A 25,592-nucleotide genomic window follows, 5' to 3' on the forward strand; every position below is an offset into this window, starting at 1 on the left:
TACTCACTTTCTTGACTCGAGTTGTGACGTCTTGAACAAAAAGCTTCCGAAGGTTGTGAAGGGTCTGGAGTTCTCGGGCCTGAGGGGGAAGCAAAAACACTCACAATCAAAATATGTTCATGTTAGACCAACATTTATTGTTAAATCAAATCAAATCAAAACAAACTTTATTCAGGTGTAAGAAAAACAGTCATAAAAGCGTAATAAAACTCATATACAAAAATGTTCCAATAAGTATTCATATTCGTTAAAAAGGCAACTGATAAAACAGGGATAAACATACTACAAAAGTTAAAATTTCGTACTGTACATCTAGTATTTTCATTGCATGTATAATACAGTTTCACCCAGAAACAAGCTGTTGGACAGATAAGTATCATGATATTTTTGTGCCAGAGAATAATTTAAATCCCACAAATAGATAAATAGGGAAAAACACTGCTAAAATAACAAACGCTAGGATTCTTAACAGTACTAGCAGATAAAATAAGAGAATTATTAAAAAGAAGTTTTAAAAATTTCAGAAGTTGGCTCCCTGTAAGCGAGTTACAGTACTGACATTTATTGGGGAAGAGTAGCTGGCGAGGGAGTACAATCCTAGTTCAGCCCAAGTTCTGCCTATGTTTGATAACTAGCTTTAGAAAAATCGCTACCCTTCTAGCGAAGGGTTCGGCATCTAGGAATTGCAGAGCGAGGTAAGCTGGGCGGCACTTGCGTAGGCCCATAATCTTGAGGATTGGCAAAAGCCAATAGTACCTTAGTTCCTGGTAGAATTTACAGAAGAGTGTGATATGTATAGTCGATTGGGGGGAGCTGTCATCACAGGGACAAGCTTGAAGAGGTTTTTTCCAGGTGTTGATTTGTGGAAAGGTAACCAGGTGGTGATAGCTGTCCAGTCTGAACCTAGTTAATAGGAATCTTTCGTAGCTCGTAAAATTGTATGTTAGGTAAGGCTGAACCATAGGTGGTGTTTGAATCTGTAGTGAATGCTGGACCGAGACTTTTGAAACCTCACTAACAAGTCGAAGAGATTCTAAATGGGCCAGACAGATCTTTTTAAACTTCTTACGTGGGATTACAGCTATTGTGGTGGGGGATTATTAGTACTGAATCATGCCAATGTCACTAAAGAATGTTCTAATATAAGCGATCCAGCTAATCTTTAGTGACATATCGATGGAGGTGCAATCCTCTATGATTTCCCTGGCGAGAGTCGTCTCGCGGTCTGTCCAAATGTATTGTTAGTTGATGAGAGGTTTCAGTTGAGTAATCAGCAACCTTGTCTCAGAACTCGGGAGGCCCAACTAAACAAATCTATGGGGCTATACAAATTGTATAAATCAAGAAAGCTTTCTTTTGCTCTAGCCAGGGTAGATTGGGACAAAACATAGGCCCTGGCACCCAAAGAAAAAGTTGCTCACATTTGTGTATAACAACCTTCATGAAACACTCCTTAGGCAGTATCAAGAAAGTAATTGTGGGAGAAATCTGTCATAAATTATGCTTTCTAAGCTAGTGTGGGAAGTAGCACTGGCCAGGACTAAAAACCTCATTAATCCACTGCATCTCACTCACAGGTCTCCTCGCTTTATTTTCAGACAGGCCTATAAGTGTCTCCATCTCATGTCCCTGATTTTGCTAGTCACCCTTTGGTCCCTTAGTCTGTACCCACCCTCCGATCCCTGAAATGCCTGTCTGCCATCTGACCATGAGTCAGAAGACTATGCGCATACTCGTATCTTGTGGCTTCTGTTCAATCTCAAGGAACATGGGGTCCTTTTCATCCTACGGGCTTCGGACACGTGTTTATCATTAGTCAGTGTTAAAGTTCCTCACACACCAACAGGACAATTAAGCTCGTTTCCATGTTCAGTCCTCTAATGCTCCTGCTGACATTGAGGTGCCCAAGGGCTCCTGCTCACCCTTAGATGCCAATGGAATTCAGCTCATCTGAATTAGATCTACGAGGCTCCAGTTTAACTTAAATTCCCTGAAACCATTGCTCACTCTCAGGCCCCTGATGTTCCTGCTTATCCCCAGGCCTCTGCTCACCGTCAGTTGCCTCGGACTCCTGGTCACACTCAGGTACGCAAGGTTCCTGTTCACTTTTGTTTCTCTTAGGCTCTGACCACCCTCGATTTTCTCAAATTCTCCTGCTTAGGACATCTGTCCCTGAAACTGCTGCTGACATGAAGTGCTCTAGACTTCTGATAATCCTAAGGTCACCGAATATCCTCCTCACTTCACTATCATGCCCCAGATGTTCCTGCTCACCCTTGAACCACCAACTTTCTCTGACACCTTCGGATCCCAAGTAGCTGCCACCCACCCTTAGGTGAGTGCCAAACTTCCTCGGAAGCCGCAACAAAGCACCCACGGTTGTACACATCCGATTTGGAGAAGAATTCCTCTATTGCTGCTTGGAGCCTTTTGACAAATGCATACAGCTTGGTACTTGATGTCTTTTTTATTGATGGTGGAGAAATTATTTGACTGTGCCAGAGGTGTAACAAAAGCCCCCGCAGGCCCTGTGGTGCGGGGCAGGGGTAAGCTCCAGGGGTCCCCATGCGGCACTGGCAGGTCCCTGGCCTGGTGGCCCAGGACTGGGTCCAGAGCGTGGGTGGGGGGTTGCATGTACTTTGCAGGAGGGCTTACTCAAGTTTCGTTACGCCACTGTTATGTGCCCATTACCTTCTCTCACAAGAACACATCTATACATATACATATATATATATATGTATATGTATAGATGTGTTTCCATTTCACTAGTCCCTCATTTCACCTCCACTATCACCAATCGTAACGATCTGTCTGATTTTCTAGCTCTCTGTATTTCTGTCTATCCAGCTGTAACACCAACCTTTCTTTCTCTATCTCCTCCTCTCCCTTTCTTTCTCTCAGTGTCAATTTTTAAGATGGCAAGGTGGTAGCAGGCACTAGGGTATCGTCTGTCATTTCCAGGTTGAGAGAAAAGTACAGCCTCTTAAATGGCCACAACTTGTAATGTGGCTCTCTGCACAGCCCCCATGTCCCTATCCCTGTAACATTAGTGCTAGCTGTGATGCTCGAACACAGCACTGCCGCTCCCCGAGGCCTCAATGTCGCACTCAGACACTGAGGATGGGAGGAGGCACACCACAGGCTGTGTCTCCTCAGTTTGGCTCATTGTTCCACTCTACATCAGAATGAGCCAGCCAGGCTCTGTACTTGGTAATATTGACCTCTGCTCTAAGGCTGCAGCAACCTTTCAGGTTGGACGCCATTGGCCAAACCGTCCCAGGCAAATGTTGTGAGTGTATCTACAGCTGGGAGCAAGCATTGGCAATGCCAATAGATCTGCTTTACGAATCTGACCTCACTACAAAAGGACAACCCCAAACAAATTTTCTAAACTTATTAATTGCCCAGAAAATGGCAAGAGCCTCTTTCTCTATCACAGAGTAATTTAATTCTACACCTTTCAAACACCTAGATGCACAAGCAATGAGATTTTCTCCCCCATTCCTAACCTGAAACAACAAAGCTCCAAGCCCTTTACAACTTGCATCTGTTACTATGAAAGTAGGTTTTCCAGGTCTAAATGTTTGCAGATTCGGTGCAAGCTTGAGTTCCTTTTTAATTTGTACAAATTCCTTATTGCATTCATCAGTCCAGACAAACTCACATTTACTACACATCATACTTCTTAAATTCTCAGTTTTGTCTGCAAAATTCTTAATGAATTTATTGTAAAATTCCGCCATACCCAAAAATGACGAAAGTTCCTCCTTTGAACAAGGTTCTTTAAGCTCTTCAATCGTTTTTACCGAATCCTCTTTTGGCCGCACACCAAAACCAGAAATATGATGACCTAAATATTCCAGTTCTGTCACACCAAACTTACATTTGTCACGTCTAAGAGAAAGACCAGCTTTTAACATCTTTCTAAGTACACACCTCAATCTACAATCATGTTCTTCCTTAGTACTTCCACAAATCAAGACATCATCCTGATAACATTTCACGCCACTTACATCCTTAAACAAATCATTCATAATCCGCTGAAACACTGAGGCCGCAGAAATTAGTCCAAACGGCGTTCTTTTAAATTTGTAGGATACGAAAGGGGTATGAAAGCCGTCAACTCTTGTGATTCACAGGACAGAGGAACCTGATGATAAGCCGAAGCCATATCTAAGGTCGTAAAATAACACGCACCATCCAATGTTGCAACAAGCTCTTCAATGTGAGGAAGAGGAAATTTATCTACTATCACCTCTTTATTCAAAGCACGAAGATCCACACATAGACGAATCTCATTATTGGGTTTTCTCGCAACAACAATGGGGGTCAACCATTCTGTCGCTTCCACTGCTTCAATCACACCAGTTTTTAATAATCTCTCAATTTCTTTCTTCACGGCATCCTGCATACAAATTGGAACACGCCTAACTTTCGCTGCAACCGGGATTGCACCAGTTTTCAACTTGATTTTGTGTTTGTAACCTCTCAAACATCCAAGTTTTTCACTGAACAATTCTTTAAAGTTTCCTACTATTTCTTCACTGTCATCATCTACAGATTGTACTTGAATTGATGGGTTTGCATTCGGTATAAGCACCACACCCAAATTAGCTTGATGCGACCAGCTTATTAAGCTATCTCCCTTTTCCGCAACATACATTTTCCCTACAACATATCTCTCATTGTATTCTATATTCTCTGTGAAGTAATCTAACATATTGATTGGTTTTTTTTCCATAACCAGTTGGTTTCACATCAGATTTGTTTAATACAAATTTCTCTTTAAAATGTTTTAAATAATCTTCTTTTGAAACAAAAGTTAAATGTGAGCAAGAATCAAACTTCATCTTAATCTTAACCCCTCCTACACTAACCCAATCAGAAGGATGTTCTAAAATGCCATCATTAATTTGGAATGTAACTTCTTTAGTTTCAACTCTAATGTCTTTTCTAAATCTTAGACGACAATTCTTTCCCAAATGGCCTTTCTTCCCACACACATTGCATACAACTTTCAAAATTGGGCAATTTTTATCATTAGCCATATGTCCCAATCTTCCACATCTGTAGCAATTTCCTTGAAAATTACCCCCACTTCTCTTTTCCAAACCTGCTTTGCTTGCTTGACTATCACTAACGCCACCTTTAGTATCAACAAAATCTTTCTTCTTTTTCTCTGTTTGATTCTTCACTTCCTGAACTTGTACTTCCTCAATCTTTTCGTTGGTGCACGTATTTTTCCCAGTTTTGCTCAACTCTCCCACACACTTAACCATGTGTTCTGCCCGCTTAGCAATAATCATCACTTCATCTAAAGGTGGTTCATCCTTCATCCACAGTTCCTCCCTTATTTTGTCATTTGTACATCTCAATACAAATTGATCTTGTATCCTCTCTTCTGTTAACTCACCAAATTTACAGCTTGAAGCTAATTTTCTTAACACAGTTACAAACTGTTCAACCGTTTCTTCCTTTCCTTGCTCTCTCAAACCAAAATAATATCTCTCCATTATAGTACTTACTTTAGGCAGAAAATGTAAGTCTAATTGTTTTATACAAATTTCATACTCATTTAGTCCCCTTTGTTCTGCTTGACTTAATGCAGGTAAATTCTCTAAAACTTCCTGTCCTTCTCCACCAATGCAATGCATCAAGAGAGCATTTTTCCTTTCTGCACTTAAATTTGTGCCACAGACCCTTGCGTAATTCTCAAACATTTTTTTCCACTTTTTCCATCTAATAGGTGGATCACCTGGATCAGAAAGAAAAAACGGTGGCGAAGTTACATTCTGCATTTTTACACACACCTCTTTTTATCTTCTCCTCCGGTTTAAATATTTATATTTCTTCACCTTTTTTAGCTTAGATAAACCACCAAGACTATACTCTATCTAATTTCACTTATTTCATATGTTTTCCATGTAGCACTATAACAGGGGTACTCATAGTACGGCCCGCGGGCCGCCAGCGGCCCGGCAAGCCTTCCTTGGCGGCCCACGGACCTTGAGACATGTACCAGTTTAGATAAGAAATGTTTTCCAGAGTGTCAGTAAATACCGCCGGTTGATGCAGCCTGGCCTCGGAGAGGCTCTGCTCTAGGGGAGCCGGGAGATTCCAGCCAAAGAGTGGAGCTGCAGGGGCCTCAGAAGAGGTGAAACAGAACAAAGCCTCATTAACAATTTAATGGTCTTTTAAAGACCTGTGAAGCGGCTGTGTGCGCGCCAGGCTAGCTGTCTCATCCCGGGCTGCCACACAGGGAGGGGTGGGGGGGATTGTTGGACAATTACAGTGGCCAGGACAAACCCCGTGACTGATTGAACCGAGCCTTGCTCCCCGAGTAGCATTTATTTTATCGACACTGAAGGGATGAAATTCTGAATCAGGCCAGCCTTATTTGGAATCTCTGCCCTCCGGATTACACCTGATCTCTGCTGCAGCGGTCCAGCCAGCTCTCGTGCCCCCTCTACGTTAGGGCGTCATTAATAATGTGCTGCAGATTTTAGGAAGGCTGGGAAAGGTGGTTCGATGTGTGCAGCAAATAGCTCTTGCTTTTCGTGATATTTCTAATAGAATTATTACACCTCGCCTAGACAGAGATAGGGAGACGGTGATGGAGAGAGAGGTAGAGAGTCAGGAGAGGGCGAGGGAGGGAGAGTCAGGAGAGGGCGAGGGAGGGAGAGTCAGGGGAGGGCGAGGGAGTGAGAGAGTCAGGGGAGGGGGAAGGAGGGAGGGAGAGTCAAGGAAGGGAGAGAGTCAGGGGAGGGAGGGAGAGAGTCAGGGGAGGGAGAGAGTCAGGGGAGGGCGAGGGAGGGAGAGAGAGGGAGAGTCAGGGGAGGGCGAGGGAAGGAGAGGGAGGGAGAGTCAGGGAAGGGAGGGAGAGTCAGGGGAGGGGGAGGGAGGCGGAGGCAGAAGGAGGCAGGGAGACAGAGGGAGACAAAGGGAGTGAGGGAGACGAAGGGTGAGAAGGAGAGATAGAGGGAGGGAGAGAGAGAGAGGGAGGGAGATAGAGGGAGGGAGAGAGAGGGAGAAGGAGGGAGACGGAGGGAGGGAGAGAAAGAGACAGGGAGGGAGAGAAAGAGAGAGGGAGGGAGAGAAAGAGAGGGAGGGAGACAGAGAGAGGGAGGGAGACAAAGAGAGGAAGGGAGAGGAAGAGGGAGGGAGGGAGATGGAGAGAGGGAGGGAGAGAAAGAGAGAGGGAGGGAGACGGAGGGAGGGAGACGGAGAGAGGGAGGGAGACGGAGAGAGGGAGGAAGACAGAGAGGGAGGAAGACAGAGAGAGGGAGGAAGACAGAGAGAGGGAGGAAGACAGAGAGGGAGGGAGAGAGAGAGGGAGAGAGACAGAGAAAGGGAGACGGAGGGAGGGAGAGGGAGGGAGACAGAGAGAGGGAGGGAGAGAAAGAGAGAGGGAGGGAGACAGAGGGAGGGAGACAGAGAGAGGGAGGGAGGGAGATGAGAGGGAGGGAGGGAGGGAGACAAGAGAGGGAGGGAGAAGAGAGAGGGAGGGAGGGAGGGAGACTAGAGAGGGAGGGAGACAAGGGAGGGACAGAGACAGAGAGAGAGAAGGAGGTAGAGAAAGAGAGGGAGGGAGGGAGAGAAAGAGAGAGAGGGAGGGAGACAGAGAGAGAGAGATATGTGTGTATGCTGGGTCTGGTGGCTCAGTGCATCCGCTGCAGGGGCCTGTGTTTAACCTCATGGTCACCGTTTTTTTTTGTCTCTAGCCCCGCCCCCCTCTCTCACTGACCACGCCCCCACCGGTGCGGCCCTCGGCCACAAACTACACTGTAAATTTGGCCCCTGAGAGAAAGTTTGTGAGTACCCATGCACTATAACTTCATTTTTCTTAGAGTACCATATTATCACACATCTTACACAACATTTTTTTTAAATTGAAAATAAAAAAAATTGGTGTGCTTATCACCATAAGCACAAACTCCTCTTTGTTTTAATCTCCAACTGTTTTAAAAAAAAATTTGATCGGTGTTCCTTTTCCTATGAAACTGCTTCTTTCTGTTCCTATTCTTCAGTTTTCACTTTTAAAATGCTTGTATCGCACCATAAATTGCCTTCAACTGACGTTATTACCAAATTCGTTTATCCTTCCAAAGTACAAATACGGTTTTTCTTCCAATAATAATATTATCAAAGTTCTTTTGTTTTTTTCACACTTAAGATGGCCGCCGCGTGACGTCACAAACACTCGGTTCTGTTTCTCTAAGCAATTGGGCACATCCTTAAACGAGTTATCACTGTACTGCTTTCCCAGACTTAAGATGTCCGCCACGTGACATCACATACAGTCAGTTCTTTTTCTTTAGGCAATTGAGCTTTTTTCCAACATTTCAAAATCTTTCTATGGTGAGTATAGCTTGTTTTCCTTTACTCACGGCAGTGGAACGCAGACGAGGTTTATGCGTTTCACTTCGGAGCACAACTGACCGAACTCTCCAAAGCGTCGCACTTCTCCCTCAACGATCTGCCTCACAGCTTGCAAGTGTCAGACACTGTTTTCCGCTCACCGCCGTGCTCGTTATCTTCAAAACTGATTTTTCCCACGAGGTATCATTTTCTTTTTCCCTTTGTTTTCCTTGTTGTTGAGGTTGTTGACTTTAATCACTGTCGGCACGTCACACCACCAAACGTCGCCAGTGTAATAACGCGCATACCAATAGAAGTAAGGTTAAGATAGGAGGTCTTTATTATATAACCTCATCCAACATCCAACAGGAATAACTCACAAAGCTGGAACCTTCTCAAGGTTCACACGAGGAACATTCCACTGACTTGGTTCCATGCTGGAACACTCCCATGGAACCAAGTCACATCATCACACACTCGCTAGCCAGGCCTAAAAATCCATGTAGGGTAATTACTACCCTCTTCCCATCATCAGTCCTGCTGCCACAGAAAAACACCATAAATTATTTAGAGCTTTATTAGCATTACACCAATATGTGCCCCTGAAAGTTCAACCTCAGCCAACTGGATAAATAAACAAAATGATCACAACTTTGTGGAGGGCAATCCCTTTTTTGTGGACACGCCTTCTGCCTAATCAGAACATTTACTCTTGGCTGTAAACATGTGGGTGGAACCAAAGCCTCTCTCTAGTAATGCTCACATAATTGTCAAACCAGACCATACAAAATGGCTCACCAGCTGGCCTTTGCCATAGGCCCCTCAGGCAATGGCCGATTGTCCGCCCTGCCAATCAGACACAGGCTATCGCTCACCATCTTTGTGAGTTTACTAGAGTGATCAGACTGTGCTACACTTCCCATAACTTTATGTTGCATGTTTATACACTGGAAATTGTCAACAATAGCCCAGCGTACTTGTTGTGCCAACCCAAAATGTAGCTTAGTTCTTGTTTAGATGTTTCTACTCCACTCACCACCTGCAACCAATGCTTCCAACCCAGCAGCATCTAGACCCTAAACCCCGAACCAACATGCACCACCGTGATGAAACAGGGAAACTTAAAATGCGATCGGTTACAGCTGTTCTTAAGATATTTAGGGTGAAAGTAAAACATTGACTATCGACAGATTTATATAAATACACGTATCTGATATAACCATAATGTAGAGCGACTTGCAAGCCTTTAGAAGGTGTAAGGAAATGTTCTCTTTACTTCATAAATTTGCAGAAGGAAGAATCAATTAAAATCCTTAACAAGTGATATTGTAGGGTTAGCTTGGTAAATGCATTGAAGAATCCTACAGAGCATGTCAACTTTATGCAAGTGTCAAAATAACATGCTATTCTTCTGTTCTACGGTGATGTACGTGAACCTATTGCTCCTTGTTTTATTCATACTTCCAGCTCACCCAGAGACGGTGCGAATGGCATTCGAGGAGCTGATCTATTTATGGTGACCTCATCAAAGCCATCCCCGCCAGCATCCTTTCTGAACAGGTCTTCCATATCAACCATGACGGTCCCAGACAGAAGTTCAGAGATCTACCACATGCACTGGAACACTAGTTCTATTCTTTATGTTAAAGGACTAACATTTGTATAGTATTTATTTGGAATTCAGATAAGCGCTGACAGCTGACTATCATCATCTACATTAAGTGCTCTGACTTGCCACCTCTGACTTTTGAACCCAAAAGAGGCAGCTGCCTTGGATGTGGCCGTCATTTCATATGTGCTGAAGAGAGAGGCAATTTTAACTTAGAATGAGCCCTACACTTACCACTGTCTCCTCCAGTCCTTTAAGATCCTGCTTGGACTGCTCGTGCCTTTCGTAAAGAAATCTGTAAAAGAGAGAAAGAAAGAACTGTAGACTCTTAACCACCACAGCACTTTCAATGGGACAGGGTACGGCTTGGTCATGAAGACTCCTGCCATGTATTTAAGTTTACATCTTAAAAGTGGAGTTCTGTATGTCGTCGCAAACACGGTGTTTGAATAGAGCAAATGCTCCAACATCGGATTCAGACGAAGATGGTTAATTGAAAATGTGTGACTTAAATTAGCTAATTTAGATTCAGATACTACGCCTTAAATTAGGTAACTTGAATGGTGGATGTAGGTTGTGAAGACTGAGTGCATTTGTTTGCTTACTTTAAATATACATTATTGTTGGGTACAAAATTACAGCCATAAGTCTTCAAGAAACTCATAAAGAACTGATATTTACTGTAAATAAATCATTGATATCACTGTGCTTTTTTTCTTGGTGAAGTATTTATCTGGTTCAACTGATTGAATGCACCATCAGAAAGCCTCACACACTATCCACCCGCTTATCTTTCCTAAGTTTCAACTTTAACATGCGGGTTCAACATACTGTCAATGAAAGGGTGTCCCTGGAATGGCATTACCCACAACCAGTAAACAAAAGTCTGCATATCAAGACACCCATCATCACAGAAGCAAAAAAATGGAAAAAGCTAAATACTCAAAAAAACTGTGGTACATAAAACAGCAAAACAATATACCTCAATCTATCTACTTAGCCAAGGCACTTCAGCTTCACTTGAAGCACCCCATCCTCATCCAGACTCAACCCTTAACTACAACCATATTAGGCTAAAAGGTCAAAACATCTAGTTAAAAGATAGCAAGTTTGCATATTTAATTTTAAAAAACTTTGGATTTGAAATGGTAAGATTTTGTAAAACAATGTTTTGAACTCTTTTAAAATAGGTACCATGTAATGTATTGATACAAGAGCCATGGAGTATATCATCATGTTCCAAATGTAGTCAGCTTGTATCAGGAAAATACATTAGTGTGGTTCTTCATATAGCAATAAGCATTGTAACAAGTCAAATAAGTGGTCAAGCAACTGAGATTTCATCTATCGGATTACCATGTTGTGGGGTCAGTCAATGCCACCAAGTAATAGGGTTTCTGGGGACCAGGGGGGCTCCAACATCTCACCCATCCCTCGAGGGCAAGACATTGCATTATCTGGAGCCCTCCTCCGCTCTTGGCTATTTATCCAGCTCTGGAGCCCACGTTCTGGGTTATTTCGGATGTTCTATAAAGCTCCGGGTCACTTTCCCCTCATTTTCGAAGGCGAGTGTCTATGTATCCTGCATGAATCATCACGTATAGGTGCTTCATCCTCCTCTCTCACCCATTGCCCCACTTATGACAGCCAACTATTGTATGTAGTACCTGCTCTTGCCTTCCAGGTCCTAGCTATCAATTTACTATCCATGGTCAGGGCAAGGTCTAGCAACCTGTTTCTTGACTTTTCAGAACCGGGTTGGGAAAAATGCCCCAAAAGGCAGATCTTTGGTGTCACTTGCCATTGCCATCCTAGGGTGTCACCTGTTCTATAAAACTGACTTGCCAGTGCATCACAATGTTGTTTTTCTATTCTGAGAACAGCAACCCTAACATTGTTTTGAGAATCAACATGAAACCCAAGGTGCAGCTTCATGTTATTCCAGTTCTTTGACCAACACACAGATCTGCCAATGCATTTTAATTCATAGTTTGCTTCTCGTATTGACCCCATGCCCAGAGTAAAATATCTTCCACTGCACCTTAACCCTGGCCTTTAGAGAGCCCTGCATATTGCAGTACTCACACTCGACAGCTCTTCCAATAATCCCCAGTCCTGCCTTTAACACCCTCAACTAAGTGAGTACTGATAGTCCATTCTATTCTGCCAATGTATCATATCCCTCTATCTATCTGGGTACAACGATCTCATCTACATACAGCAGTCATCTAATGTGCCTCAGCCTTGGATAAACACATCCCCTGACACACTTCCGTCTCTTACTCACTGCCAATGCACTCCTGTGTAGTCCAGTCCTGAGATTTCCCTATACTTTTTATAATGGATGTGAATTCTGAAGTTCTGCCATTGAACAAACTATTGTTAAATGCTATTACTTATGGTATGCATCACTGGGAACCCAGAAAGCAGCTGCAAAGAACCATTACATGGCTACAGCTGTTCCACTCAAGTTACTTACTTGATTAGGTTTAACCAAAATCTGCAATGGTTTATGATGGACCTCGGCATCTGAATCCACATTCATACACTGATTGGTTGATTGGAACCATCTTAGACTAGGCCTGGGTGTGAAATTCTGCTTAGCTGACAGAGTTTGCAGAGTTTTTCCCACTCTGCGCTCTGGGTAGCGTGAGGAGTTCCGAAAAACTCTGCTCTTTTTTTCCTTGCTCACAACGTTAAGTTGCCGAGCACGAGTGTGGAAAATTTTACTCCAGACCACCTCCCGGTGTTTCTCAACACGGGTGGTTGCGGATGGTCGCTACTGCTCGCATTGGGAATCCTTCTGTTTACATTGAGGAAGCAGCCGCTAGAGTAGAACATCTACTTGAGATATATAAAGAAGCAGAGCCCTTTTGTATTGATTTGCGGTGCTGTTCGCGCTGATTCTACAGCGTGGGACAAACACCTGTATCTAAAATCAGCGCGACCGGCACGACATAATGCACTCCGCCACTTGAGAAACTACGAGTGGCACGGTGGAGTTTTAGGGTTATTTCGCCGAGTTCCGTGTAGCAGAACTCCGCGGACTATGCCCAGATCTATCTTAGACGACAGAGTATCTAAGGATATGGGTATTCATTCACCAGAGCTCCATGAGTGCCGATTCTTCAAACTTTTCAAGCGACAATATAAATTAGTCCACATTAATTTCTTCATACCTCTCAATTGGGTTTCAGTGCTGGTTTCTCTACTGAATCCACCCTTTCTTGTTGGTTACAGAAATGCTAAGACACCGTTTAGATGAAGGCGAAACCAGGGCACTCATCCTGTTGGATCTCAGCGCCGCTTTTGATACGGTGTCCCATCACATCCTGTTGAGAGCTCTACAAACACTGGGCCTGGACAGAAAGGACTTGGAATGGTTTTGCTCCTTTCTCAAGGACCGGATCTTCCAGGTCTCTTCCGCTATGTCTAGTTCCAATTCCCACGCCTTCCCCTATGGAGTCCGACAGGGCTCGGTGCAGAGTACGCTATTATTTAATATATACGTCTGCCCTCTAGCAGAGGTGGTAGAAAGTGCTGGATTGTCTCTCTTCTCTTATGCTCAAGGCACACAGATTGTGTTTTCCCTCTCTTCGCCACAAAGACACAAGCCCTCAGACCTCAACTTGGGCCTGAGCAAAGTTGCCCTTTGGATGCAGAACAATCTGCTCAAATTAAATGGAGATAAAACCGAAGCTATGATCTTAGGCAGAAGACATGATCTTTGGGGGCCTCAGCACTGGCCCCCTGAATTAGGAGCTCTGCTGGCGCCTGTGAACAGCGTTAAGAATCTGGGATTCATTGTGGACGAATCTCTGTCTATGAAACAACAAGTAGCTAGGGTGTCATCTACCTGCTTTGCTGTCCTGAAATGGTTACAGAAGATTCGATGGCTGATTCCCCTCCCAGCACAAAGAACTGTGATCCAGGCTAATACCCTGTATTTGGTAGCTGATAAGTCGACCATCCAGAGGCTGCAGTTGGTGCAAAATGCAGCAGCAAAGCTTCTTAATCACCTACCTAATTGCTCCTCTGTCTCAGCGATTCTACAAGACTTACACTGGTTGATGGAGTCAAATTGGGTCAAGTACAAAGCTCTGTATTATATGTTTAAAATCAAAGCAGGATCTGCTTCCGGTTAGGAAGAGGATCTTTTTAAAGATACTGCTCGTTACTCAGAAAGCTCTCTAGGGAACTGGCCTGGGCAACCTACAAGATAGAATCAAGTTCTATGCTCCCCTGAGAAATCTCTGTTCTGAAAATCTCTGTCTAGTAACCGTTCCGTGAATTAGAAAGTCAAGGTCAGGGGGTAGAGCTGTCTCCTTTCTGGGACCCTTCCTCTGGAACAAGCTCCCATTGACTCTCAGGTGCATTAAGGTGACATCTGTGTTTCGTAAGAAACTCAAGACCTGCCTTTTCTCCTCTCCCTAGACCTGCTCTCCTTTCCTACTGATAGTCCTACTGCTGTAGCATCAGGAAACTCTTTGGAGTAACCAATGTGCTTTATAAATCCTATACATAGACATAGATATAAATACTGGAAGGATTTGGTCCAGCTATACCACCCTTCACACCCCTTGTGCTCAGCTCAACAGATCCGGTTTGTGGTTCCAAAAATCAGACTGGCCTGTATGAGAGGCCGGTCTTTCTCCTATCTTGAGCCGATTTATGGAATTCCCTACCAGCCTCCTTGAGAGATGAGACCTATTTTCTCGCTTTCCGTAAGAGTTTGAAGACCTGGAGCCCGATTACGATCTCGCTAGGAAAGCCCTCCGTATGACTTGTATCTGGAGGGCTTTCCTAGCGAATCGCGCTGTGCGAGTCCACCCGAACTATTATGATGCAGCCGTATGCTGACAAATTTGGTTCGCTCGGACTCCCATTAAACTCTTTGAGAGCCTGTATACCGACGCGTACACAGGCTACCTTAGCAAAAAAGGGGTGGGTGGGGAAAAGCGTACACCCTGTGGCGGGCACCTCATGTTGCCTGCCACACTGTGCATGCTTGGATCAGGGGGACCCATGCGCACACCCCATGACCCATTCAGAGGGCTCCGGAATGGGGGTCTGCTACGGCCCCCCAAACTCAGATTCCGACAGCCATTTCATCTAGTTGAGACCGAGGCAATACAGCTGTGCGAATCGGGCATCGTACTCGCACGTTTGGAATCCACCTCCATTGCGCGGCACGATTCAGTTCCGAATGAGTTAGACGGACAGGTTCGGGTTCAAAAACCATTCAGTCGACACGGATGAGATCTTCGCATCGTACTTCATCATTCAGTACGGGGGACGATTCCATTGGAAACATGGGCTCCGAATCGGATTCGCACGTTCGGGAACCCGTCTCGAGGCCTTCCTAGAGAGGTTGTAATCTGGCCCCTGGTTGTTTTATTCAAGCTATTTGTGTTCTCCCTCTTTCTCTCCCTACCCTTGCCTGGTGCCGGGAAACCCCTCAGGGTAGCTGTGCACACTACAAATTCTGGAATAATAATAATTTGCTTGAATCCAGCCCTTCTGAATCTAGATTGGACCTCCCCCCATCTAAGGCATTCACCCACCCTTGAGCCATGATACATACGTCAGCTCCTGCAGCCGCCCGTTCTTCTCCTCCTCCTGGCTCTTGAGCTTCTCGTAGTCAGCACGAAGCTTCTCCAGCTCCAGCTGCAACTTTTGATTCAGGCTGTGAAGAAAGCAGAGATGATTTTAGTGTTACATATCACATGCGTTAGAAACATGCATGTGCACTGTTTGGAAGGATTACATAGTGACATGCTCTTCTCAGATAACCCTTTTGAGCAGGGTTCTCCAAAGTCAGTCCTTGAGGGCCAGATCCATGCCAAATTGTTAGCATATCCCCATTTAGATAAAGGTAGTTACCTCCAAAATCTGGCATGGATCTGGCCCTCCAGGACCGACTATGGAGAACTCTGATTTTGAAGACTGACAGTAACTAATGGACTGAAGAACCTGCATGCATACTTGTCTGCAGAGTAGCAGGAATTTTCTCATCCTAAGAAAACAGAGATTGTTTTGCTGATGAAGACAAGCATTCTCAATTTCACAATTTCATTAGCTTTTGAATTAGAGACACAGGGCCTCATGTATGAAAAAGAATCGATTAGGTAAAAAGGGTAGCAATTTGTACACAAACTTTAACTAAATAAATTTTGTGAACCAACCTATGTGTTAATAGGTCAGTTCAAAACATATAGAATTGTAGTGCGTCGCGATTCGACCAAGCTCATAAATATTAATGATGTAAGTTGCAAATTGCGACCCACTCAAATTGGTTACAATTACAGGCACAATAGCCTGCTACAGCTGACCACCATGTTTTTGATTGCTTTTAAATAAAGCAATTTTTTTTAATGCAGCCTGTTTTCCCAGAAAGGAAATAGGATGAATAAAATAAAATAAAAATGTTTACAAACTGGCCCATGAGACCGCTGCCTACTCCTACAAATTGTTTTTTTCACCATTCACAAAGGTGAAGGGGCCCCTGGGGACCCCTTCCCAGGTACTCCTTCCCATTTGGGAATGGGTTACCACCTTCTTTGGGTTGGCGGTAAAATTATAATGCTTTGCGACCAGATTTCGGTCACAAAACATTGATACTCAACTTACAAAATCAGTAATTAGAAAGGAAGTCTTTAAAGTGCTCCATCCAAATTGTGATTCCTTAATGATTCCTAAATCCATTTAACAAATCGAAAAACCTTTTCCAAATTGTTAACTTGGTCTATTTAATTTAAAACAGTGTTTTGGCTATCGCAAACCCTCCGATTTACTGAATCTGAGGGTTGCCACAGTTTAAACACTTTGTACATGAGACTCCTAAGTCTGATTTAGTATATGTCAACAGCCCTATAACCAATCAGATCACCAGAGGTAGAGCCTCCACTCGTCTGAAGAAGGATAGTTCACAATGGACATCATTTAGGGGTTTCAGGTGTCGCAGCAGCGATCCCAACCTTGTCTCTTGCCACCCCTGGCACTTTCTTTGCAGCCCCTGTCCCCAGAGGTAGCAAAGTCAGTGCCAAAAAGACTGAGGCATCTTGCTGTTAGGGGCATGGGTGTTCACCCTTGTTTTCTGCCCATTTTATATTTTACTTATAGTGAATAATAGTTTATTATTCACTACTAGTTTAATAAACAAAAAATTAGCACCAAGAGCTAGAATGAGACTTCCAGTTGCAGATGATTTAAGTAGAAGTGTTTGTGTGAAAGATGAAAGAGAGTATGACTTTGTGATCATGTGTCTGTATGTGTGAGCATGTGTGAGTGAGCAAGTGAGTGAGTGAAAATTAGTGACAGTAAGAGAGTCAGTGACAGGTAGTGAGTGAGAATGATTGCCAGTGAGTATGAGTGAGTCAGTGAGTAAACAAGAGCGAGTGCAAGATAGTGAATAAGAGTGAATGAGTGCAAGTAAATGAGAATGATTGAGGGAGTTCGAATGAGTGTAAGTTAGAGTGGGTAAGGATGTTGCGTCTACCACTGGCTGGAAAACTGTAAGCGATTGTTAGCATGACAGGTAGCTGTGACAAAATACTGGCACTGGAATGCTGGAGCTAATTATTACTATAATGGTCACCCTTAAGTATAATACTGGTGCTGGCATACCAGAAGCAATTCTTGGAATATGGAGCACTCATGGAAAAATGATGGCACTGGCATACTTGAGGAAAATGTCAACATTGGGGCACTTGTGACTTTACCTCATTGGAGATACTTCTTGACATAAGAGAGGAAACCATGACATATACGAGGGGGTAACCAGGATAAAATAATGGCCCTTACATATTAGAGGTAATTTTGACCTAAGACATATGGATGGAATTAATTGCAAACTTCTGACACTGGTATGTTGTAGGTAATGTTTGGCATAAGGGGACACCCATGGCATACAACTGACCTGCATGATATAAAGTTGTCCTTGGCACAATGGAAGTAATATGCGACATATGGGAGCATATATAGCACATTCTGAAAACAAGAAATCAATAAGACCTTCTCCTCAGGAATGTCAGGTTTCATTGCCTTGGCACATCATAAAATAACCTGAATATGAATGAGTGTCCTTTCAGAGACTATGTTTTTTTTAGCACAATTATGTGAAAATGGTGCTTTAAATACACTATTTGAGCCCATTTAACTCAAAATGTACTCAAGGGAGAAGCCCTAAGACCTCCTAGAAGAGGACTGGCCTGCAGCAATTCAGGGCTAGTATTACTTCCCACCACTTTCAAAGATCATGTCAGCGCCCTAATATAGGTGGTTCCTAAAATGGACATCTGTCTGGGTTGTCTTATATTAACCATGCAGTTATGGTAATTTTACAATGTCAATTATCGTGAGGTCTTTAGGGTCAAGAACATGTGACACCACTTCCTGGGGATATTCAGGGTCAAAGGTCAAATGATGTGACTTCCTGTGATGTTATTAATTTGTGATGTCACTTCCGCTACCCCCTGGCATGTCGATGAATCGATGTCCATGTTGCTCACCATATTTGGAATTCCCTGTCACTTAGGCAAGTATCCCACTTTCCTCAGTGGAGCCAGCATGGATGCTCAATGCTTGGCCACATGTAAGATGCACCTGGTGCACCTGGTGACAAATAAGAGATTTCCCTGTCAGCTCTTGTAGATCATACCACAATCCCATACGAATTTCAGTTAATCAAACAAAATAAATCAAGAACGTAAATTTTTTTCAAGCAATGAAACTGATTTTTGTGGTTAGGAATTCAACTACGAAATTGGGGTCATGTGTATTTGTGTGCATGTGAGCGTGTGCATCTGTACATGTAGGAGTACATGCATGTGCACATATGTTCAAAACGTTGAGACATACTTGCAACACTATATGTCTAGCAGTCCTTCGGATCCTGGTGGCAGCAGGATGGAAGGATAATACTGCACCTACTTTTCAGGTGTGGCTAGGTAGGATGCTAGGCATTCACAACATTGAAGCTGCTCTCTATAAAAGAAGGGGAAGAAAGATGAGGGAGTGGGGCCTTTGTGTTTGGGCTCCCCTCGCTGTGTGGAGAGAAACCCGTTGAAAGGTTATTAATATGTTGGTATATATATATATGAATTTATCCTCCAAAGTCTATTTTATTTTTATCCTCACACTAAGTTATTAGGAAATATATTTTTTATGATCCCTCGGAATCTAATCAATTTCACTCTTCATATTCTGTAGTTGAACTGTTTCTTTAGGAATTAATGTATTTAATGTATTGTACCAGTTATAAGAATCAATAATAAAAATAAATAAATAAATAAAAAAGGTCGAGGGGGTAGTAAAGGAACAATATCTAGTGAGTCAAAGGCTCTCTGACTGGAATATGTATGGTACACTCACAACGCAAGGTAGAATTTATGTAAATATATGTACGCAGCGATTCAGACCTGTTTTAAACACTATTAAAATTCACCCTTAGTTAAAGATTTATATTGCATACATGCTTGAAATAAGTAAGCCCATGCTCTTCATCACAAATACTAACCGGAATTATTCCCAACCTAGACAACCACCGTAACCTGAGATCATCCAAGACAAAAAAAGCCAAATTTCATCATACGTAGCATGGAGGGCGATGGAGCCCGATGTTGAGCACACAACTCTGGAACTCACTGTCCATGATGAATCTGACTAATTTGACTTGTTAAAGGTAATAATTGAAAACTAGCCAGTTGAAACCTGGTGTTCCTATCTTGAAAGAAGCTGCTAGGACCAGCCCCAACTCCTGCCGGGAAAGGGTGCATGAGGAGTTCAAATCCATCAGTTTCGAAGTCTACGAATGTGATCCAGGAATGAGTCATGGCAGCAAAAACTACTCCCAATCTGCCAAAGTGCTAAATAGTGGCTCCCTTCACACATCAGAAATCCACAAAACAAGTAAATAAATGCATAAATAAATAAACAAATAAATAAATAGCCCTGATACTCCTGAGGAGAACTGAGGTAACTGGCTTAACCAGATACCCTCGTTTCGCTGGGACCACTGGGAAACATCTAGGTTGAAGACTGAAGACACTCAATGCATTCCACAGGTCTCAGTTTCAATAACTGAACAAAGGAACCGAACTACTGTACAACAAATGGTTTGCAAAATGAAATCCCAGGACTAGGTTAAGGTGGCCTCTGTTTAAAAAACGTGTGGAGGGTCGGGGGAATATTTAACGACCTGTCTGCTCGCTCCCCAATACTTAATACAAAAACACAAGAGAGCAGAACAAGTCCGGATATGGTGTATGACCATCACAGGGACTAAGGGACAGTAAGCCATATATATGAACTCAAAGTTGTTGGAGGTTATTGGTAAACATTACGCTAGTACAAATCCCATCAGACCACCCTTACGGTGGATTTTACGTCATGTGGGAGTTGTGAATCTATCCATGTCTCAGCCGACCATATAGTGCCGGTGTAGAACTGGATGACAGAAGACTAGCCTCTGGCCATGGGTATACAAGCTATACAACGCAACTTTTACAACGACCTACCATTACCACGCATTTTTTACAACGCAGGATCCATTACAACGCATACCATTACAACGCATGTATTTACAACGCAGGTACCTTTACAACGCATACCATTACAACGTAAGTATTGGTAAGTATATCATTTTATTAAAAATATAAGTTTGGGTTTTTGGGTAAAGGGGTATTTTTAGGGTTCAGGGTCAGTTTTCAGTTTTTGGGTAAAGGGGTATTTTTAGGGTTTAGGGTCAGTTTTCAGTTTTTGAGTAAAGGGGTATTTTTAGGGTTCAGGGTCAGTTTTCAGTTTTTGGGTAAAGGGGTATTTTTAGGGTTCAGGGTCAGTTTTCAGTTTTTGGGTAAAGGGGTATTTTTAGGCTTCAGGGTCAGTTTTCAGTTTTTGGGTAAAGGGGTATTTTTAGGGTTCAGGGTCAGTTTTCAGTTTTTGGGTAAAGGGGTATTTTTAGGGTTCAGGGTCAGTTTTCAGTTTTTGGGTAAAGGGGTAGTTTTAGGGTTCAGGGTTAGTTTTGAGTTTTTGGGGTACAGGGGTATTTTTAGGGTTCAGGGTCAGTTTTCAGTTTTTGGGTAAAGGGGTATTTTTAGGGTTTAGGGTCAGTTTTGGGTTTTTGGGTAAAGGGGTATTTTTAGGGTTCAGGGTCAGTTTTGGGTTTTTGGGTAAAGGGGTATTTTTAGGGTTTAGGGTCAGTTTTGGGTTTTTGGGTAAAGGGGTATTTTTAGGGTTCATGGTCAGTTTTGGGTTTTTGGGTAAAGGGGTACAGGGTAAAAAGTAAATATAATTAAATTTAAATTACATTAAATTAAATTGATTAAATTAAATTAAATTACATTAATTAAATTAAATTAAATTAATTAAATTAAATTAAATTACATTATATTAATTTTAATTAAATTACATTTTAAAAAATATTATATACTTACCAATACTTATGTTGTAATGGTATGCGTTGTAAAGGTACCTGCGTTGTAAATACATGCGTTGTAATGGTATGCGTTGTAATGGATCCTGCGTTGTAAAAAATGCGTGGTAATGGTAGGCGTGGTAAAAGTATGCGTTGTAACGTCATACATCCCTGGCCATGTATTATCGGATCTGCCTAATTCTGTACATTTTATTTCCCACCTTTGTATTTAATCCTTTTAGACTGCGATTGAGCACTTTCAAAACTTTCTAACTGTAGAGCTTTTGTTTTTTATGTTTGGGTGAAATTATATTTGCGATAAATAATCAGACAATACAAATGCAATGAAATTGATTGAGTCTTCACACCTAGAACCAGTTTAAGTCACATGGAGCCCAATTTACTCAAGCAATAGTCACCCCTGGCAAGGCATTTACGTATCCCAGACAACCAGATTAACAAGACCTTACTCCTTCAGCTCGTCGATGATCTTCTGCTTTTCATTGATTTCATCCCTTAGACGGGCTAGCTGCTTGTGGTGTGATTCCCGGTGACTCTCCATTTGCAGCTCCAGCGCCTTCTGCAAGAAAGGATATAAAGTCAACTGCTGGTCAGTCATTCCAGGGTACGTCTCATTCTTTTGATCAACAACAACTAGTTATCTACCGCGAGACCTACTAGTCACTTACAACCATCTGAGATAGTTATCTGCTCTGAGTGAGATGGCAACATTTATATCTGAAGAAAGCAACTTATTATGAACCCTTCTCATTATTATCTCATTAACTGGATGGTATTGTTCTTTGACTATTTTGATTTATCTAACTAATATGTCTTTAAGTTTGATTATGGTGGTTATAAGAATGGCTTCTCGATGCACGCCTGACACACCATCAGGTGTGTTTCGAGATTTTCCCTCATTTCTTTAAAACTAATAACAACCTTTATAATAAAATGTGAAAGAAATGTTTTGGTTTCCGATTAATTCTCCTCCTGAGCAGTAATGTGATGCCATCTCAAAGAAAGTCTGTGGAACTTTGGGAACATAAGCAGTGTACCAGCTCGGCACTTCGGGCCAGATGTACTAGTGCATTTTCTTGTTGCAAACCCTACGAAAATCTGTTTTTCCAATGTGCTAAACCCATTTAGCAAATCAGTAACATGGTACCAAATCGCTAAACGGGTTTAGGAAAGCTTAGGGAAATACTATTAGGAAAGGGCGTATTTTCTGTGGTTCTTCCAAATGGCGACTACTTATGGTATGTGTTAATGTTTTGCAACCAAAATGTGGTCACAAATCATTCATATTTTACTGACACCTCAAAGGAGGTGGTAACCCATTTGTGGGAAACATCCATTACAACACAGGCATAACAACAAAATGCCTTTACAGCGCAGTCAATACAACGCAAGTTCCATTGCAATGCATGCCATTACAATGCATATCCCTTACTTACCAGCACCTTCCCTGAGGTAAGCACCCGGCAGTGTTAGAACAGTCATTTTCATTGTAATGGAGCTTGCATTGTAATGGCTTGCGTTGTAATGGCATGAGTTGTGATGGAAGTTGCGTTGTAAAAACCACATTGCAAAGTATGCGTTGTAATAGTTTGCGTTGTAACATCATACATACCCCATTTGTATTTGTGAATGGTCCTCAAAAACTTTTTTAGAAGTAGGCATTGGTCCATTAAAGCACTACCTACTCTTAAAAAATAGTTTTACAAACTTTCCTCTTTTCTGTAAACACATCGGGGCAGATTTACAAGCCCCTTGCGCCACTTTTGCATCACTTTTTACATGGGAAAAGTGACGCAAAAGTGGCGCAAAAGGGCTCGAAAATCAGCCCCATCCCGTTTACCTTGAAGTAAAACAGGCGGCGTTAAAAAAAAGATTGTTTTATTTAAAAGCAATCACAGACTAGATGGTCTGCTGATCCCAGCAGGCCACCCTTCCTGTGATGGCAGCAAATCATAGTGGGTTGCAATTTGTGATGTACCTCATTAATATTCATGAGGTAGGTGCAATTGCAATGCATTGAAATTCTGTATTTTGTAATCCGACCTATTACTACGTAGGTCGGTTCACAAAATAGAGTCTGATTCACTAAAAGTCAGTACAGTAATTGCAACCATTTTTACTTAATCCAATATACGTAAATCTGGTCCAGAGTAGCAAAATATAAGTTATTAAAACCTGGAGTTTCTGAAATTCTCCGGCAAACTCTGATAGAGACAAACCTTTTTTGTATGGTCTAGGCATTTTGCGGATAGGTGGTTAAAGTAATTGTCCAGTGACCTACGTTAACAGAGGACGAAATGTCCATGAATATTCATTACTGAACAATAGACTGTATAGATGATCAGTCTTCTGGGCTTTTGTACCAATAATGGTGGATTTAATTGCCAATATATGGTGACGGTATAGACTTAAGAGGTAGGGTGGATCTAACTCCTGACTTCTGGCCTTCAGGAATTCCCACATTTATGGTGGGAACTCTAGCTGCAATCCAACAGCCTAACTTGCCTCAGTACACAACTTTACTGTTTTCATGCAGAAAGTCCTGCGTCTACATCCAGTTTATAAAAGTTAATTAAGGCAAGGAGTGTTTCTTTGACACATAAATATTTTTCGTAACTTTTTCACATACTATTTCAACTTTTTTCCAATAATCCTTACTAACCTTTATCATTATTTTTAAAATATAGGTTGTTCTTGTGTGCAAAAAGTTATTTTTTACAGAAAGAATCATTTTTAACAAAAGCTATATCCTGCATAATTTTTTATTAAAGTCTCAAATGCAGTGAAATAGTCACAAACAACATTGAATTCTTTTTTCATCACTTCTGAAAAATTCTTGAAATACTTAGATTCCAGGAGTAACGTTTTAAACGTTTTAAGAGGTCCTTATAAGTAGTTGGTATTGTTAATTATTGTTTAATACAAGGTCATACAACTTAAGTAGAGTTTGTAAGGTACTTTCTCGTGAAAGGCAAGCAATAACTTTCATCATGAAGATAAGACAATAAATCCATTTTGTAGGCCTATTTGGCCTCATAGTCCATACCCCTACTAAGGAAAATGTATGGCTATTGTCTCTTATGACAAATACCGTAGGATGGAGATCTTTTTTCTCTATAGGCTATTGTTATAGGGTTAAGATGTACATTGTGGCTCAAACTTTCTCTCTTACCCAAGTTCACAAGTCTGGCACATCAAGAATGCTACTTCAGTAGAAAGCTAAGCCTGTGGGCCCTAGATGACTCTAAATGGCATCTGGCTCAAAAGTCAATGTAGAGCAGTGGCCGTAAGTGAAGACATTCCTATAGCTTCTGTACTTCGTTTGCGTTACCTTTCTGCAATACAGTCTGGTTGTGGCAGTTTTCCTGCTGCTACCCTTACTCTAAAACTGACTCCACGCTTTCTGGTTGTAACTCAACACTTACGTGTACCTGGCAAAAAAGTTTAAAACCTGGCGGTATTTGCATTCGCTTTTCTGCAGAATGGAGGTTTCTGATGCTGCATGCTTTCGTCATTCTCCATTCCTCCATGCCATTCATCTTCCCACCTTGTCTAACTTACCTTCACCTCATCTGCCTCCTGCATGTCCTGCTCCTTGTCCTTCATGGTCACTTCGTGCACAGTTTCTGCAATTGCAAATGACCTGATGTAAAGGCAGCAATGGCACACAATGCTTCTCATGCGACATCTACACATTCTTGGGGTTCACGCCGGTTTTAAGTGTGTCCCCAAAGAATCCACCAACCAAAGGGAATCCAAACATTTCATACAAAAGATGCACAACTATGGACGTCAGCTCGCCCAGCACCACCCACATGTAATGTTGCACCTAAGGAATTCATTGCATCGCTTACCAAGTCTGGATTACTAAGAATCTAATCTCTTTATTGATTTATCCCACAAACATCTTCGAACCCCAATGATTTCTCCTTGAAAGGGAATGAACAGCAGAAGACTGCATCAGGATTTTATAGGAATTTACCTTCATTTAGTCAAAACTCTGTATGAGAGTGTGTCAGAATAAAAAGTCTCTCCAAGCCCATAAGCTGCCCCGAGAGCCATTGACTTAATATCAGGCAGGCAAGGAGTGCACAGAGCATGATAAAAGATATAACTTGGCTCAATATGAATTATACAAAGATGTAGTGAGGAGTCTAAATATTCCTTTAAGGTGCCTGCCATGGGGTGCAG

General features: G+C 42.3%; 1 protein-coding gene across 1 annotated transcript in view; it reads right to left on the reverse strand.

Annotated features, from left to right (window-relative positions):
* Window positions 1-25,592, reverse strand: part of KIF5A (kinesin family member 5A) — a 662,879-nt gene that overhangs the window by 126,025 nt on the left and 511,262 nt on the right. Inside the window, exons 18-22 of the mRNA XM_078688970.1 lie at window positions 24,963-25,027; window positions 21,851-21,960; window positions 15,552-15,653; window positions 10,202-10,262; window positions 8-79 (exon numbers count right to left, since the gene is read on the reverse strand). Of these exons, the coding sequence (XP_078545096.1) occupies window positions 8-79; window positions 10,202-10,262; window positions 15,552-15,653; window positions 21,851-21,960; window positions 24,963-25,027 (410 nt within the window). The remainder of the gene's footprint in view (window positions 1-7; window positions 80-10,201; window positions 10,263-15,551; window positions 15,654-21,850; window positions 21,961-24,962; window positions 25,028-25,592) is intronic.

This window comes from Lissotriton helveticus, chromosome 1_1 (genome assembly GCF_964261635.1).
Source record: "Lissotriton helveticus chromosome 1_1, aLisHel1.1, whole genome shotgun sequence".
NCBI classification, from domain to species: Eukaryota; Metazoa; Chordata; class Amphibia; order Caudata; family Salamandridae; genus Lissotriton; species Lissotriton helveticus.